The following is an 18,749-nucleotide window of genomic DNA, read 5'->3' on the forward strand; positions in this document are numbered from 1 at the left end:
AAATGTGAAAATATGAATGTTGTATACTTGTATGTATAGGCTCAAGAGTTCTGTCTATCTTCTGTCTGTCTGTCTGTCCTGACAGCAACGACTGCTCTGGGCGTCATGTTAACCTACACAAGCCTTGAGTTATGAAGAGATGACAAGTATTATCCATCTGATATTTTCTTTCCTAACTTTAGAGTGATGTTATAGCACGCAGCGCCCACATAACGGCGGTGTCCTCAATGAAAATGCGGCACTAAAACTGCATGAAATCAATTTGAGGGATATTTACATGCACTACATCTGTGATCCTCAATGTTTTCGACTTGAAGGCCCCCACTGCTCAGCAGTGAGCACAATATTAAAAGGACCCTCAGGCTATAAGTTTTCCTCAGGTATTTTGCTGTAATTATGATGGAGCTGCTTGTTTTCAAACTTTTTTATAAACAGAATTTTTTTTTTTAAGGAAGATTATTTATTATAAATGGTGTATCCTTGCAAATCATTATTTACTTTAAATTCATGTGCCCTCATAATCTTTGAAATTAAATAAATTCCCTCCCACTTCCAGCATCTCTACTCTGATGACGTGTTTACTGACGTGAGGGCGGGAACACCTGTCACTCACATGACATCACAGCAATATCAAAACACAACCATCCAACGCACCAAACAGTTCCTAACAGACAAACTCAAGTCCCACCTTACATTTTTTCGGGTATACATTACGATGGGGAAGAAAAAACTATAGCAACTTCCTTTTCATGCCAACTTGAATAAACAATTATTTTTGTGATGCCAAGTTTAAAGAACTGTATTGCCTGTTCTTTAATAAAATAACAGTTATTGTTAATGAAACATTTTAGAAAACCTCAGTTTACATCTTTAATTATTTTTAGCATCTTATTTAAATGATTATTTAATTTAAATAATTTTAAATCATCATGCAGCCCCCTTAGAAGTTTGCTAAGGCATGAGCCTCCACCGTCCACCTCTTGGGCTGAAAATGACTGTTCTACACTATTTTTGTCTTGTGAATATATAAAATATTCATACAAACACTCTCAAGTCTCCTGATTGACTAGTTTGCTCTTTATTGCATAGAACATTACTTAATGTAATAATGGCAGAGGGAAATTGCGTACCTAAGCAAGAATCATTTTCACATCTTTAATGTGTCAGCTGAACTCAAGTCTCTCTTCCTCTTCTAAAGTATATTTTAGGGTATTTTTCTTTATAAATTATGATGTGTTGTATTGTATTTAAATTCATTTCACTTTAAAAAACAGAGCAATTTCTAATGCTTAAAGATCATAAAATAACATATACTGCTTTTTCACATTAGGACTCCAATAATACATTTATTATTATTATTGCTTTTATTTTCAATTTTACAAATTGTATCCTTCATGAAATTAACATATAAAATTTACTTTGAGCTAGTCTTCTCACAGCATGCTGCCATGTTTCTTTTTAGATAAAAATGGCGATTTGATAGTTTTTATACCATGTCACTCTCAGCAGAAACCATTTAAGGGCTATATACAGACACAGAATCTTAAAATACTCTGTAAACATACATATAAACACTCAGAAATGCACACAATCATGCAGAAGAACCACCACATGTAAAGAACACATTCACACTTTTGTAGAAGATGTAACATAAAATACAGTACAGTCCAAAAGTTTGGAACCACTAAGATTTTTAATGTTTTTAAAAGAAGTTTCGTCTGCTCACCAAGGCTACATTTATTTAATTAAAAATACAGTAAAAAAACAGTAATATTGTGAAATATTATTACAATTTAAAATAACTGTGTACTATTTAAATATATTTGACAAAGTAATTTGTTCCTGTGATGCAAAGCTGAATTTTCAGCATCGTTACTCCAGTCTTCAGTGTCACATGATCCTTCAGAAATCATTCTAATATGCTGATTTGCTGCTCAATAAACATTTATGATTTTTTTCAATGTTGAAAACAGTTGTGTACTTTTTTTTTCAGGATTCCTTGATGAATAGAAAGTTCAAAAGAACAGCATTTATCTGAAATACAAAGCTTCTGTAGCATTATACACTACCGTTCAAAAGTTTGGGGTCAGTAAGAATTTTTATTTTTATTTTTTTGAAAAGAAATTAAAGAAATGAATACTTTTATTCAGCAAGGATGCATTAAATCAATCAAAAGTGGCAGTAAAGACATTTATAATGTTACAAAAGATTAGATTTCAGATAAACACTGTTCTTTTGAACTTTCCATTCATCAAATAATCCTGAAAAAAAATATTGTACACAAATATTTTGTACAATTGTACACATTAAATGTTTATTGAGCAGCAGATCAGCATATTAAAATGATTTCTGAAGGATCATGTGACACTGAAGACTGGAGTAATGATGCTGAAAATTCAGCTTTGATCACAGGAATAAATTACTTTGTGAAATATATTCAAATAGAAAACAGTTATTTTAAATTGTAATAATATTTCACAATATTACTGTTTTTACTGTATTTTTAATTAAATAAATGTAGCCTTGGTGAGCAGACGAAACTTCTTTTAAAAACATTAAAAATCTCAGTGGTTCCAAACTTTTGGACTGTACTGTACATTCAAAATATTTTTTAAATTCATTGTTAATATAAATTGCTAACAACGGGTAATTGCAATAACCCAAATGATTCATTGCTGCATACTTGCGTATCGTGCCTATTGAGTATCATGTTAAACTAATTCTATGATGTATCAGATATACCATGTGACATTCCAGAACAGCAGGGGAGTGACAGAAGCGTAGTGCTGATTATGAATGGAGATGAGACCACAGGGATTGATGAAGTCTCTTTGAAGTCAACAGCAGACTGTATTAGCAACAGCTTCATGCATGTAGAGAGCAGCTGGAGAAACAGAAACGGCCACGGTTGTGATAACAAGGATTGTTTGCCTTACGTAATATACAGTAGCCAAGTTGTATATATCAAGGGAAATCTTTCTGAGATGTAAATGTATAAAAGAGTCAATTGTGAAGTGCAGAGAGAGAGAGAGAGAGTTGAGGTTCAGGGTAAACTGAGAATGAGATACAGAAAGGGAGAATGTGAATTGGCAGCATAAGCAGAAGTTTGTCATGGAGAGGAAGGTTGTATTAGGTTCTGCGAGCTTTCAGCTGTTATCACTCAAACAGATGGCAGAATGTGCAGGTTAAATCCATTGAAGAATGCCAGCCAATAAACAAACAAATAAATAAAACAAAAGGAGAGGACAATTTTAATGTAATGTCTATATACACACACGACTGTTCTCTTTTCATACGTTTTCGTACTCAGCAGTGTTTTAAAAGTGCTGATAATCAGTATAATAGCACATAGATATTTTACTGTATATGCATTACTTTTCCATTTTTTCTGCATTCCAGTTTGCCTTTATTTGGAACAATGTGTGTTAGCAGCAGAGAACAAATATATTAACTACCTGGCCAGTTTTTGTCTGAAATGTAAGAATGGGATAAATTGCTTGTTTATGGAACTTTTGCATAAAGCAAAATTAAAAATTATCTTATTGAGTTGGCAACCTCCAATTCCAACGCTATCTCATGACCTATTCGTATGTATTTTACGAGGTGGCTATTCGTACAAATTCGTACGACCTCACTCGTATGAATTCATATAATTTGTCTAAACTCCAGTAACGGGTAGGTTTAGGGGCGGGGTTAGGGGTAGGTCATTCGTACAAATTCATACAGATTTGGCAACTCGTAAAATCCGTACGAATTATGTTTCACTGGAGGAAGCATATAGTCAGTGTAAATCACATGTACCTCGTAAGCTAATAATATAATGGTGCTCATGTTACTGAATTGTTTTCCATGTTTTACAATAGTCAGTCACATATGCATTCATTATATGTATTCTTAAAAATAAAGGTTCCAAAATGGGGTTTTCACAGCGATGCCATAGAATGCCATAGAAGAACCTTTTTTGATTCCCCAAAAGAACCTTTTTTCCACTATAAAGAACCTTTCTCATTCACTCAAACTTTTGAACGGTAGTGTATATAAAACTCAACTTGATCACAGAGAATTAGTTAACTACAGACAGATCTTGAATCTCCCTATTCTGTCAAAAATACTAGAAAAGGCAGTATCCTCTCAACTATGTTCCTTAGAGAAATGGTATCTGTGACGATTTCCAGTTAGGATTTAAACCGTAGTACGGAGACTGCTCTCGTCAGAGTTACAATTGACTTGGATGCATATCTCTCTGTTAGTGTTACTGGACCGTAGTGCTGCATTTGACACTGTCGACCACAACATTCTTGTGAATATAGGCTCGAAAATAACATTGGCATGGAATCTCATTGCCTTGGTTTAATTTGAACTTATCTGACCATCATCAATTTAGTAAATGAAGAGGTATTATATCAATCACAAGTTCAGTATGTAGTACCACAAGGCTTAGAACTAGGACCCTGTACATAATAGGAAATATCATTAGGAAGCATGGTGTTATTTTTCACTGTTACGCTGATGATAATCAGCTCTATATTTCTTTCCGGGCTGCCAAAACATACCAATTCACAAAACTAAATACAAATACAAAGTTGATATAAAAAATTCGATGACTAGTAATTTCCTACTACTAAATTCTAAAAAAAAAAAACTTAAAAAAAAAAACTGCATGTAATAACCTAGAATACTGTGTAACACTTGATGGTTGCTCTGTCAAAATGACGCTAGTTAGGAACCTGGATGTGCTCTTTGATAGCTATCTTTCTTTTGAAAGCCATATTTCAAACATTTATAAAACCACATTTTTCCAACTTAAAAATATATCTAAACTACGACATATGGTCTTAATGTCAAATGCATCAAATGCATTAATATATGTGTTCATGACCTCAAGGCTAGATTATTGTAATGCCTAATGGGTGGTTGCCCTGCAGGCTTAGTAAACAAACTCCAGCTGGTATATAAATAAAGGCCACTTGATTTGACATGTGTAGCACATCTTCGTCAAGGACCCCTGAGGGTCCACTGACCCCCAGCTCCATTTAAATCAGGGGCTTCTTGTTTTCACCAACTTCTTGTTATGTCTTTTAGTACTGTGATTCTAATAATTAAAAAAACAGCTCATTCATATTTGAAATTGCAGGTTACATGTTTTTGCGCCTAGATTTAATAAAATTTGTTCTATCTTAAATATTTAAGTATTAAATATTCTTAAATACAAGTAAATTGACCACACTTGGATGATTTCTAATCTTTCAAGCATTTTTGCCATAATGGGCTGTGTAGTATTGAACAGTTCTTAAAATGGATATTATGCAGTTTCACAATGTTCATGTAAGAGTCTAAGGAGTAATTAGATCTCAAAACTGTAAACCTCCTGTTATCTTCTTCAATCTCACTTAATCCAGCAGAGCTGCAGACTTGAGCTGCACAGTAGGAGGAATTTACTAAATGTGAAAGTGATAGCTAGTAGGAAGAAGAGACTTCAGGGAACAGCAGGGACTGAATAAAGTGTTTGCAGACACACTGAATGACAGGTGGAACACATTGGGACACTACTGACGTACAGGAGTAAAGAGAGAGAGCGCGAGAGAGAGTGAGACGCTATGAAGGGGCTGCATACCTCACTGCTGTAGTACATGGCTATCTGGGATGGAAACAAGTAGAGGAATTTTGGAGGGAAAAGGGAGAGCAAGGGAGAGAGAAAGAGAGCAGAGGAAGGTGGTAAGCATGAGTGAGGGTTCGTCAGACTCATTAAGGATCAAGAGAGAGAGAGAGCACAGATATAAAAATACTCAGTAGCAACTGACACTCACTCTTGCACCGTGACATCTGATTAACTGCTTGTCGATCTCAGTTGTATGTTGATAACGAGCAACGGACATTTTGACTCAGAGCTCATTCCTGTACAGATGGGAAAGAGGCAGTAAGAAAGAAACTGTTTCCAAGACTTCCTGAAAGACACTGCAACGCTGGACAATGACTGTGAGTCAAATCCTGATTTTATGGATATTAATACACATTAACAAGTACGTATTAGAAATGAATACATAACCAAATAATATATGATTTCACTAATGAGTGTTTGGCTTTACAGGAGACTCATGACTAAGTAACATTTCAGGTTTTATCCTGCTAAATCCATTACAGCTGTGGATAATATAAAGCGCTCCAGTACATACTGCACATATTTTGCAATAGTGGCACTCAATGAAAATTGTTGTCACTGCAATATAACATTACAAGTATACTGCAATAGATATATAGATAGATTTATTTGCATGTAATTCTGCTTAATTTACTGTTAGTACTTATACATGTCATGTGTAAAAAGGACACTGTAAAATAAATTGATAAGGTATTATAAATAGTGCAATAGTGTATGGCGCACAAACACTAGGGTTGTCACTGCAATTAAATGAGAAAGAATGGTTGAGTTTGACAGTAAAAAAATATTCAGAATTGTTCATCAGTGCCAGATATCATTCATATAAAACTTTGGTTGCACTTTACAGTATGTGTACTTACGGTGTACTTACCTAAGAAAGTACAGGACAACATAAGGTAGGTAACTACATGAGTTAAAGTTAAGTTTAGGGGTAGGTTCAGGTAGGTTAATTATTACATATATATACAGTACAGTCCAAAAGTTTGGAACCACTAAGATTTTTAATGTTTTTAAAAGAAGTTTCGTCTGCTCACCAAGGCTACATTTATTTAATTAAAAATACAGTAAAAAACAGTAATATTGTGAAATATAATTACAATTTAAAATAACTGTGTACTATTTAAATATATTTGACAAAGTAATTTATTCCTGTGATGCAAAGCTGAATTTTCAGCATCGTTACTCCAGTCTTCAGTGTCACATGATCCTTCAGAAATCATTCTAATATGCTGATTTGCTGCTCAATAAACATTTATATACATATATACATATATAAATATATATATATTAAAATCAACATTGTTAGTCTTACTGTACATTATTGTTGCATGGAAAATGTAACAAGCTGGAGCATATGCATGTCCACTTCTGGCAGCTTATCAAAGGCCACTGCCAGAGACGTCTATCAGTAAGATAAAGGCTGTTCTGGTGGTTCTGTTCTCAATGCCTAGCAACGCACTCATACAACCACTTCACTAGGCCCACATCACAGACTTATAAAGTCGTAACAGAATCCCACACAATTAGATGTTCTTTGATGGTGTTGGCCACACGTGTTCCCGCTCCTCAGCTGTGTGGTGTTAGTAAAGGTTGCATAGATTGACAAAGCAAAAAAAAAAATGAATGCAGACGCACACAGGACTGGTGTGACGCACACTCCTAGGAACTTTAATTAACAAAGGTCCTTGATGAATATATAGGGTGTAATGTATATGATCTGCTTGCATTGTGTTATGTAAAAATGCATTTGTAACATGCGCCCTAGCTATTTCAGGGCCGTCGAGGTGTTAATGGGCTTATGGTATTGTTTGACCAGCCTCTGTCTGACATAAAACTGAAGGCTGGCGAAAGTACTGACAGATGGGAAGTTCAACTGTCATTCAACTATCATTATTAAATGGCTCTCTGGAATACATGGATCTCAGTTGCGCAATTCTGTGGTCAGACATTTTTGTGTACCTAATCGTTGCCTCAAGCAACCAATTTCCTAATAGCGATTGTAGTCTCTATTCTTTAAATTCATGCCCATTATGACAAAATATACACCGATCAGGCATAACATTATGACCACCTTCCTAATATTGTGTTGGTCCCCCTTTTGCTGCCAAAACAGCCCTTACCTGTCAAGGCAGTGACTCCACTAGACTCCTGAAGGTGTGCTGTGGTATCTGGCACCAAGATGTTATAGCAGCAGATCGTTTAAGTCCTGTAAGTTGTGAGGTGGGGACTCCAGATGCTCGATTGGATTGAGATCTAGGGAATTTGGAGGCCAAGTCAACACCTCAAACTCATTGTTGTGCTCCTCAACCCCTTCCTGAACCATTTGCTTTGTGGCAGGGCGCATTATCCTGCTGAAAGAGGCCACAGCCACCAGGGAATACCGTTTCCATGAAAGGGTGTACATGGTCTGCAACAATGCTTAGGTAGGTGGTACGTGTCAAAGTAACATCCACATGGATGGCAGGACCCAAGGTTTCCCAGCAGAACATTGACCAAAGCATCACACTGCCTCCGCCGGCTTGCCTTCTTACCATAGTGCATCCTGGTGCCATGTGTTCCCTAGGTAAGCGACGCACATGCACCCGGCCATCCACGTGATGTGAAAGAAAACTTGATTCATCAGACCAGGCCACCTTCTTCCATTGCTCCGTAATCCAGTTCTTATGCTCATGTGCCCACTGTTGGTGCTTTCGGTGGTGGACAGAGGTCAGCATGGGCACCCTGACTGGTCTGCGGCTGCATACACAACAAACTGCGATGCACTGTGTATTCTGACACCTTTCTATCAGAACCAGCATTAACTTCTTGAGCAATTTGAGCTACAGGAGCTCGTCTGTTGGATCGGACCACACAGCATCAATGAGTCTTGGCAGCCCATGACCCTGTCACTGATTCACCGCTGTTCCTTTCTTGGACCACTTTTGATAGATACTGACCACTGCAGACCGGGAACACTCCTGCAGCTGCAGTTTTGGAGATGCTCTGACCGAGTCGTCTAGCCATCACAATTTGGCCCTTGTCAAACTCACTCAAATCCTTACGCTTGCCCATTTTTCCTGCTTCTAACACATCAACTTTGAGGACAAAATGTTCACTTGCTGCCTAATATATCCCACCCACTAACAGGTGCCGTGATGAAGAGATAATCAGTGTTATTCGCTTCACCTGTCAGTGGACATCATGTTATGCCTGATCAGTGTATATCAGTAGCTACTATAATGGTTATCTGTTGATGAGATCAGTATCAGTCGATATTGAATATTAAAATTAATTTTCCATTACCTTCATCTAACATTCGTTTGAAGTATATCTTTAAAAACATTAATAACATTTATAAAAACATTAATATTAAAGGTGCCCTCGAATGAAAAATTGAATTTATCTTGGCATTGTTAAATAACAAGAGTTCAGTACATGGAAATGACATACAGTGAGTCTCAAACTCCATTGTTTCCTCCTTTTTATATAAATCTCATTTGTTTAAAATACCTCCGAAGAACAGGCGAATCTCAACATAACACAGACTGTTATGTAACAGTCGGGGTGTACGCCCCCAATATTTGCATATGCCAGCCCACGTTTCCAACATTATAAAAGGCATTAGACAAGGGAACCCAGTATAAACGTCTGGATCAGTGCACAACCGAATCATCAGACTAGGTAAGCAAGCAAGAACAATAGTGAAAAATGGCAGATGGAGCAATAATAACTGACATGATCCATGATAACATGATATTTTTAGTGATATTTGTAAACTGTCTTTCTAAATGTTTCGCTAGCATGTTGCTAATGTACTGTTAAATGTGGTTAAAGTTACCATCGGTTATTACTGTATTCACGGAGACAAGAGCCGTCGCTATTTTCATTATTAAACACTTGCAGTCTGTATAATGCATAAACACAACTTCATTCTTTATAAATCTCTCCAACAGAGTAGCATTAGCCGTTAGCCGCGGAGCACTATCAAACTCATTCAAAATCAGAAGTAAACAATATAACAGTATACAATACTCACATAATCCGACGCATACATGCCGCATGCATGACGAACACTTTGTAAAGATCCATTTTGAGGGTTATATTAGCTGTGTAAACTTTGTTAAGGCACTGTTCAAGGCAAGCGCGAGCTCTGTGGGCGTGGACCACGGGATTTAAAGGGGCCGCAGCATTAAATCGGCGCGTTTATAATGATGCCCCAAAATAGGCAGTTAAAAAAATTAATTAAAAAAAAATCTATGGGGTATTTTGATCTGAAACTCCACAGACACATTCAGGGGACACCTTAGACTTATATTACATCTTTTAAAAACATAATCTAGGGCACCTTTAATTTCTATAAAGCAGTATGATCTGGGTTGATTAGGGAGAGACTGAAAGCGTAAAATGTAAAAATAGTGTCTGTACAAATAATTACATTAAAGGTGCTAAAGAGGATCTTTTCGTCGACTGAGAAACCAAAGACTGTTAGTGAGTTTTTGAAATGAGCGCATGCGTAAGAACAGCCCCCCCTCCTTCACAGCTCATTTCGAGGGAACGCCTCCCAAAACTCGTGCACGAGTATTGGAACACGAGTGTTTACCACCGGCATTCGCTGTGTCGTGTTAGTGGATTCATTATGTCGGACTCACCGCAGGTAACTCATAATCTGCAGTTGTTACTCCTGTCTCCTGACAAAAACATTGCATGCGGCGCCTGTAGAGTGTGGAAAGTTACTGGAGCGTGCAGCCACGCACGTCTCTCACAAGGAACGTCATGGCAGTGATTGACAAGCCAGAGGGCCAATCGTTTACACGATGATCGCGTAAATGATTGGCTGATGTTTTTAAGGCCCTACCTCGTGCACAGATGATGTATATTAATATTATAACTTTCAGTGCACCTAATTTTATCAGTTAGTAAAGACAGTTTCAAGTAATATTGCAAAAATGTATAAAACAAAACATCCTCTTTAGCACCTTTAATTCTTATCAAAATAAGTATTAAATCACTAAAATTTAATAACACTGATAAATGTAATATTTATAAAATGTTAAAACGAATATCTATTTTCATTCTGTATATTATAAAGTTGTGACTTAAATTCATTTGTAGCATTTAAAATGAATTATTTTAATTTTATTTATAAATTATTTAGACAAAACAGTATCAAATTTGAATACTCAGGCATTTATCGGTTATCAGCCGTAACATGAAAATAATCATCAGCTTATCGGTATCGGCCAGAACTTTAATTTTTACAAAGATCAAGTTGACATCAGATAAAACAAAAGTGGAGGCTTCACACAGCATACTAATTGAAAATCATCATTAAAGAATGAAATGGAAGTTGCAATTATCTTTTCTTCCCTATTGAGACGTATATCCGAGTAAATCGGCTTCTTGAACAAGAAGAAATGTAGGACTGGACTTTATTTTGTCTTTTGGGGATTGATTGGATGGTTGGATTGTTGTGGTTTTACTATTCTCATGTGTTTAAAAATTAAATAATGCAACATTCCATTACAAAAAGAATTGTCAATTTTTATTTCATAGTGACTTTAAAATGTAAATTTTGCTGTTGTTTTCTTGTCAGACTGCACCTAGAGAGCTGGATGAGCTGTGCTACCTCACGGCTCAGTCCATGACATCACTGGTGACATCAGAGCACTTCAAGCTGATCAAAAAGCTGGGAGAGGGGTCGTATGGCAAGGTGATGCTGGCGGTGCATCAGAAGAGAGGTCAGTTGTTTTGTGGTTACCTGTTTTGTTCAGGTTGAGCTCTAAACTAATAGCATTGTAACAAAACGACAAGGTGTATTTGGTGAAGATGAAGCACTTCTCACTTTAGCAATCTTTGAACTTCCAGGAACCCCAATGGCTCTGAAGTTCTTCCCCCGTCGCTCTACCTCTCTCCAAGCTTTCCTGCGTGAATACAATCTCTCTGTCTCCTATTGCACACACCCGTCTCTGACGCGGGCTATAGGCATCTTCTACTCCACACCTTCTCACTATGTCTTCGCCCAGGAGGCTGGTCTCTATGGCGACCTGTATGATGTCATTGTGTCAGAGGTCAGTAAATGCAGCAGAATTAAAAATTTTGTCATCCTTTACAAACCCTCAGGTTGTTCAGAAGAGATTTAGATGACCGTTAGACAACTTTACAGTGGCTCCTCTTCATTACAGGGCCCAGGACAAAAGTCCTGGTCCTCTGACGACAGTTCTGATCTAGGGCTAGCAAAATAATCATGATTCACCATGATGAGTAGAAAATTTTTTGCATTGATGTCTTTCCAGGGAACAATGTGTCTTTGATTTTTCAGGCACGTACATGTTCCCTGAATATGCTCCCGTGCTCTCACTCTCCTGCCAAAACAACTGCTCCTATCATCAGCCATGATTCACTAATGCAATTTAATGAGAGTACTTAGTGTACCGCTAAGGGAGCAGATTAGAACACGGACTTTCCATCATCTCATAACTCATAGGAATGACTATTGTACAAACATTACTGCGAAAGCATCAATACTCACAGCAAATGAATTGAAAAGAAAATATTAAATGATAAATAAATTAAAATAAGGCTTACATAGGCTTATAAGGACAACAAGGTGACCTCAATGGTTAATTAATTAAATAAACACAATTATCATTAATAATATTATTTTAAAAAAGGAAAATAATGTGCCATAAACAAACAAACAAACAAACAAATGAATGAATTAATAAATAAACAAATAAATAAGCAAGCATATACAAATAGCAATATTATTGAAAAAGGACAACAAAGTAATCTTAATGGATAAATAAATAAATGAGCATATACAAATAGTAATATAACTGAAAAAGGACAACAAGGTGCCCTTTATGGTTAAATAAATAAATACAATTATCAATAATATTATTTAAAAAGGGAAATAAGGTGCCATAAACAAACAAACATACAAACAAATAAATAAATGAATAATGAGCATATATAAATATCAATATTATTGAAAAAGGACAACAGCGTGGCCTTAATGGTTAAATAAATAAATAAATAAATAAATAAGCATATATTACTGAAAAAAGGACAACAAGGTGACCTCAATGGTTAAATAAATAAATAAACAAACACAATTATCATTAATAATATTATTTTAAAAAGGAAAAAAGGAAAATAATGTGCCATAAACAAACAAACAAACAAATCAAATAAATAATGAGCACAAACAAATAGCAATATTATTGAAAAAGGACAACAAATTGGTTAATTAATGGTTAAATAAAAAAATAAACACAATTATCAATAATAATATTATTTTAAAAAGTAATGTGCCATAAATAAACAAACAACTAATAACTAAACAAATAAGCTAGCATATACAAATAGCAATATTATTGAAAAAGGACAACAAGATCATCTTAATGGTTAAATAAATAAACACAATTATCAATGATAATATTATTATTTTAAAAAGGAAAATAATGTGCCATAAATAAATAAATAAGCATATAGCAATATTATTGAAAAAGGACAAGGCGACCTTAATGGTTAAATGAATAAACACAATTATCAATAATAACATTATTATTTTAAAAAGCAAACTAATGTGCCATAAATAAATAAATAAATAAGCATATACAAATAAAGGACAACAAAGTTGCTGTAATGGATGGATGGATGGATAAAAATATCAAGAATATTATTATTGTAAAAAGCAAAATAAGGTGCCAGAAATGGAAATAAATAAATAAATAAATAAATATAACAAAACATCAGCAACAACAATAATAATAAATGAACATATAAAAAAAGCAATAACAGTATTAATGAAAAAAGGAAAATAACATGCCAGAAATTGCTAATTTTCGGCAGAAATAATTGTTAATTATTATTATTATTATTATTATAATAAAATCCTTATATTAAAAAAAAAACTTTTTTTCTCTGTTTTTCTGCAGGAGGGGGTGAGTGAGGAGTGTGCTCAGCGTGTGATGTCTCAGCTGAGTGGTGCTGTGTCTCACCTGCATTCTCTTGGCTTTGTGCACCGTGACATCAAGCCAGAGAACATCTTCTTATGTGACCGTGTTTGTCGCTGGGTCAAACTGGGCGACTTTGGCCTGGCGCGGGCACAGGGGACAAAGGTCCGTGCTGTGTGGTACAACTCCCCTTTCTGTGTGCCCGAGATGGAGTGTGCTAAGAGAGTCAGTGAGGCAGAGGAGGAAGCAGAGGACATCTGGATGTCCGTGGAGCCCAGTTTGGATACTTGGGCTTTAGGGATCCTCATTTACTGCCTGCTGACGAGCTGCTTCCCCTGGGAGGAGACCACTTCTGATGACCCTTCCTACTGCAAGTACAGAGACTGGTTCAACCAAATCAAAGAGAGAGAGGAGAGGGTCAGAGGACAGAACGGACCGAGGGAGGGAGATCATTGTGAAAAGCAAAACACTGTGAGAGAGGAGAATGAGGCCGAATTAGAAGTTGCCCCTCAGTTTGACTCTTTAAGCTCATTCGTCCTCACTCTTCTAAGAAAGCTGCTGAACCCGCTGCCCTTGCTTCGTCCCGGGCCTGAAGAGATCCTGTCCTACCTTGGAGGACCTTGGCTGCTGAAGACAGAGAAAGAGGAGATGAGGAGAGAGCAGGAGGCGCACATGGAGGCCAAGAAGATCCACGAGAGAGGAGGGGTGGAAGAGGGCAAAGAGATATTGGGAAGGAGGGAGAGATAAAGTTAATGTATGAGAGCAATATTATTAACAGATGTACTTTATTTTCAAGAGTTTTTATATAGTGTTTATATTTTGGAATATTAGTTTTTTACAAATAGACTAGTTATTATAAAAATAACTGGATGTATAAGTAGACTATATGTACAATCAGATGAGTGAACTTTTTAACACACACTTGAACAGTGGCCCCTAGAGTGTTTGGACGCATATAATAAGAATTATTCATCTAAAATTATTATTAATAATTTTACTTATCAAAGTATCAATGCCATTGCATTTGAGAACAAATTATACAACCAAGTTGCATTTATTTTGTAAAGATTTTTACAGTATTATTTTACTGTAAAGATTTTTTTTTTAATGTAAGTAAAATATATAGGCTACTTCAATTCAAAATTTGGGACCGATTTTGTAATGTAAAGTCTCTTATGTTCACTAATTAAGGCTGCATGTATTTGATCAAAAACTGCAATATTGTGGAATATTATTACAATTTAAAATAAGTGTTTTCTATTTGAATACATTTTAAAATGTAATTTATTCCTGTGATGGTAAAGCTGAATTTTCAGCATCATTACTCCTACTCCAATCTTTGGTGTCACATGATCCTTCAGAAATCATTCTAATATGCTAATTTGATGCTAAAGAAACATTTATTATTACCAATGTTGAAAACATTTGTGCTGCATAATATTTTTGTGGAAACCACTATCCATTTGTTTTTGGTTTTTTGATGAATAGAAAGTTCAATAGCACAACAGCATGTATTTGATATAATAATACTTAACTATGATAGGATTTACCAAAAAAAAAAAAAAAAACGTTGTCTTTTACTATCCAAACACGTCAGCGGTTAATTTTTCATACAAGTATGACTCCAAATACTACAATAATTCAATGTTTCTCATATTGTGTTGATACTAAAACCAGCAATACTGCAATGCCTAATTCAGTTCTTCTCAGGTGCAACGTATAAGTAATCTCTCAACGTGTAGAGAGGTAAATAGGTACTGTAGATGAGGAGCTGCTCATCAGATGTGGGTGGAATACATAAACACTGTCTTTCTACCTCATACCAGTTGTTTTGATAGCCATACCTTGTTTGTTCATGTTTGAATAAACTTGTTTGTTTTGGTGACTCATTTACTCTCCTCAGTCTGTTATACAATATGCACTTCTCAAATTGCACTTATAAGTTGACATCCCCATATGCATATATCAGCATTTGTCGATTAATTCTACTGACCTCATGCATTATCACACTTCAGATGGTCCGAAGAGAACAGATATATTGGCAGGCTGGTTGAAATACTCCGCACCACTCTAAATAGGACGAGTGGTGTGAAATGTTAAACAAACACAGGTACAATGCGGGGCGGGTGTCAGGTTAGTGTTGTTCTGGGATTCAGTGGATCAGTTCAGATATGTGCAGGCGAATCCAACTTTCCAGCTGTCCACACTGTTGCACCATCAAAACCGCCTTGTCCTATCTGCAACCAGTGCTGGGTAAATTACCTACAAATTGTAGTCCATTAATGAATACAAACAAAAATTGTAGTGAGTAATGTAATCTATTACATTACACATTTTAGGTAATGTAATCAATCAGGTTTTTTTTAATTACTTTTGACCTAACTCATTTAGCACATAGGACATCTTGTACATGTGAAAAAACAAAGAGAAAGATAATGTATTCAATTTTTGCTATTAATAAAAATGAATTGCATTGAGTATTACGTCAGGTTTTCCCAAACTGGGGTTTGTGGAGGAACTGCAGGAGGTTGATGAGAGCTAATAATTAATTAAACATAAAAAATATAATCTAATTACAAGTATTTAATTTTTGCAATCTGATTATGCAATCTAGATAACAAAATAATTAATTGGTTTGAGTATACAAACTTAAATTAAACAAATTTGTCAGATTTACTTCTATTATTAGCCCTTTCTTTTTCTTTCAAGTTCACAGAACTGATATATAATAAGTAAACTGAACTGTTTCATTGTTTTGAGTTTAATGAACTTATTTCTTTTAATTTAGAAGAACTTAAGTTTAACAGAAACGGGGCTGGGATTTCTATTTCCCATGACACTCGAAAGGGAGAGTAAATGCTAAAATTAAGCGTTATGCAGTGTTTTCTGTGCAAGATTAATGTTAAGTGGGAAATTAAGTAGTGATTAATGTTTTGTTATGCTAATTTAGAAGAGTTTCTGTTAATGTGGTTTTTTTTTTTTTTGACAGTTATCACGGTGACAAGTGGTGCATGAGCCTTGGTTTATGTTAAATGTTATATATTTCTGCACTCATTCAGCAAGTATAAAGCATGGTGTTGTTAACATATTAGCAAGTTAACATTTTCTTAGCTTCTTATAGCTAGCTAAGTTTACACTAATACAAATTTTCACATTGAGGTTACATGAAAATTTTAAGTTAAATGTATGAATTAGTGTACCCAAACATTTTTAATAGTTGAGAATAATTAAAATTTATGAGTACAAAATAAAACTCTGCCAGTTCCGCTTACTTAAACATTGAATTTCTTAACTTTTAAATTTTGAGGCAACTGATTGCCTCAAACAATCTACATTCATTGTTCCTCTGACCCCCTCAATGAATCCTAAAGGTCTGCTATCAGCTCTGGCCTTCACTATGAGGCCTATGTGAGCCCTTCTGCAGATGGTTTTATAAATAGCCTCAGGTCCATCTATTTAGACTGTCGAACACATCAGCACCTTTCTGTGTCCCCTCTTTGCACCCTGTATCTCTCTCCCTGTACATGTTCTTTGCCATCTTGGCTTTCCCTCACGCCATCTCTTCATTTCTTTGACTAAACTCTATGATCTGTCCTTCTCCAGTTGGGTACAGGTCATGATTTCACACACAGGCCAAAGTCAACAGGCTGAACTGCACGTCTCAATGATGTATTAATGCAGTCCAATGAGTCACCTCTGCCCTCTCTCTTTCTCCCCCAGTCGATGGCACTGAGGTACTCTTATGGTAGACAACGAGGTCAAAAGCATTTTGTATTCTGTGTTTCATTGATAGCCTATCAGTGTCGCTTCACGTCTTCCAGGAAATAAAGCAACACAATTCAGAGATGCACAAAATCAATTGCATTGTATATGTCAGTGTTCTGAGCTGTATAGGAGCTTCAGTTGTGACATAGCCAACAAAACAGACTGAGCTTTAGGGTATATAGTGGTATTATGTGTGGAAAAAATGTTTTAGCTAATTAAATATGAACATTGAAACAATTTTTGTGCTATTTTTTGTTGATTTTGCCTTTGAAGGCATCTAAAGGGTCAATTTTGTAGTGACAAAGTGACCAGACATCATTTGCTTTCAACAAGAGTTGGCGATTTCTGATGACACAAGCAATAGAAACTGTTGGCAATACATAGTTTGTTTGTTTTTTAGCCTTTTTATACACACACACACACACACACACACACACATATATATATATATATATATATATATATATGCACCTGGGCTCAATTCCTACAAACAGGAGCCCTGCCAAACAACACATACTGTAGATCTCAGTTTGATATCTGCATGTGCACACATAATAAGTATCAATATTTTTATTATTAGTCTCATTCATTTTGCAGCTAGTAAAACTGAATCTCAGACATAAGACAAATGCACAATGTCATAAACACAGATTTGATGGCCAGTAAATTCCAGCGGACCGGGATAGACACTGCAGGGGACAGCTGGATGGAAGGACACAACAACTGATGAGTGGTGGGAGACAGATAGAGTGCAATGGATCATGAAATTGACAGGAGAAGAGCCGGACTGCAAGAGCAGAGCCAAGGACAGCAATGTGTTCAGCAGAACCCGCTACAAACCTCAGCAGAATACAGGGATAATGATTACATCGCTTAAACGTATCAATATACAGATTGGCTAATCTTGATCAATAGCAGTCAACATATGAACCTGGTCGTTAGCATTTACAGCAGCAAAGACCGATTCCTTTTAGCAACATCAGCAGATTCAGTCTGGAAACATCCAGGGACCAGGATTAGAGCTGGAGTATTTATACATACAAGCACACAAGCAAGAGTTTGCAAGTTTTACATATCTTTTATAGAGTACAACCAACAGTTCAGTAAACAAAAGGTTCATATTAAACAACTTGACACAGTTTTTCTTTGTCCAATTTTGCTCATGCAATGAAAACAGATCCAAATTAAAGCTGCAAGCAGTGATGATTTGGCCATTGCACCCAGGCTCACCGCTACCCGCTGGCCTTAGGAAAACAGTGAACAGTGGGCGAAATGCATGTAAGCAAGTAAATACAGGAGAAATGTGGCAAAGTCATTTCAAAGTGCCACACTTCCTGCTGCCAACAGGTGGCGCTTTGACTGTAACTGAATATTGCCATGTAGATGTC

At 35.9% G+C, this 18,749-nt stretch overlaps 1 protein-coding gene and 1 long non-coding RNA gene across 4 annotated transcripts; one reads left to right on the forward strand and one right to left on the reverse strand.

The window, feature by feature from the left end:
* Window positions 1–2,684: 2,684 nt before the first annotated feature.
* On the reverse strand, window positions 2,685–9,729 carry LOC125244144. The gene is made up of 3 exons (XR_007179238.1): window positions 9,675–9,729; window positions 5,808–5,895; window positions 2,685–2,884 (listed from the first exon to the last, which is right to left on the reverse strand). It is a non-coding gene; the product is annotated as an uncharacterized LOC125244144 (long non-coding RNA).
* sbk3 (SH3 domain binding kinase family, member 3) lies at window positions 5,148–15,485 on the forward strand. Of its 3 annotated transcripts, none has more exons than XM_048154156.1 (4): window positions 5,148–6,020; window positions 11,232–11,376; window positions 11,504–11,706; window positions 13,579–15,485. In XM_048154156.1, exons 2-4 carry the CDS (start codon window positions 11,280–11,282, stop codon window positions 14,341–14,343), a joined length of 1,065 nt encoding a protein of 354 aa, XP_048010113.1. In that variant the 5' UTR covers window positions 5,148–6,020; window positions 11,232–11,279; the 3' UTR covers window positions 14,344–15,485. The 3 variants fall into 3 exon arrangements, with proteins under 3 accessions (XP_048010113.1, XP_048010112.1, XP_048010114.1); XM_048154155.1 differs by having other exon boundaries at window positions 5,150–5,976; XM_048154157.1 differs by lacking the exon at window positions 5,148–6,020 and adding an exon at window positions 9,258–9,319.
* The last annotated feature ends 3,264 nt before the right edge of the window (window positions 15,486–18,749 follow it).

The sequence above is a fragment of the Megalobrama amblycephala genome, linkage group LG13, assembly GCF_018812025.1.
Source record: "Megalobrama amblycephala isolate DHTTF-2021 linkage group LG13, ASM1881202v1, whole genome shotgun sequence".
Taxonomy (NCBI): domain Eukaryota; kingdom Metazoa; phylum Chordata; class Actinopteri; order Cypriniformes; family Xenocyprididae; genus Megalobrama; species Megalobrama amblycephala.

What these genes read in the sequence shown, in the direction of transcription:
- sbk3 (XM_048154155.1), top strand. An exon ending in GGCGGTGCATCAGAAGAGAG is followed by an intron (nt 11,377 to 11,503) that starts GTCAGTTGTTTT and finishes TTGAACTTCCAG; the next exon opens with GAACCCCAATGGCTCTGAAG. An exon ending in ATGATGTCATTGTGTCAGAG is followed by an intron (nt 11,707 to 13,578) that starts GTCAGTAAATGC and finishes GTTTTTCTGCAG; the next exon opens with GAGGGGGTGAGTGAGGAGTG.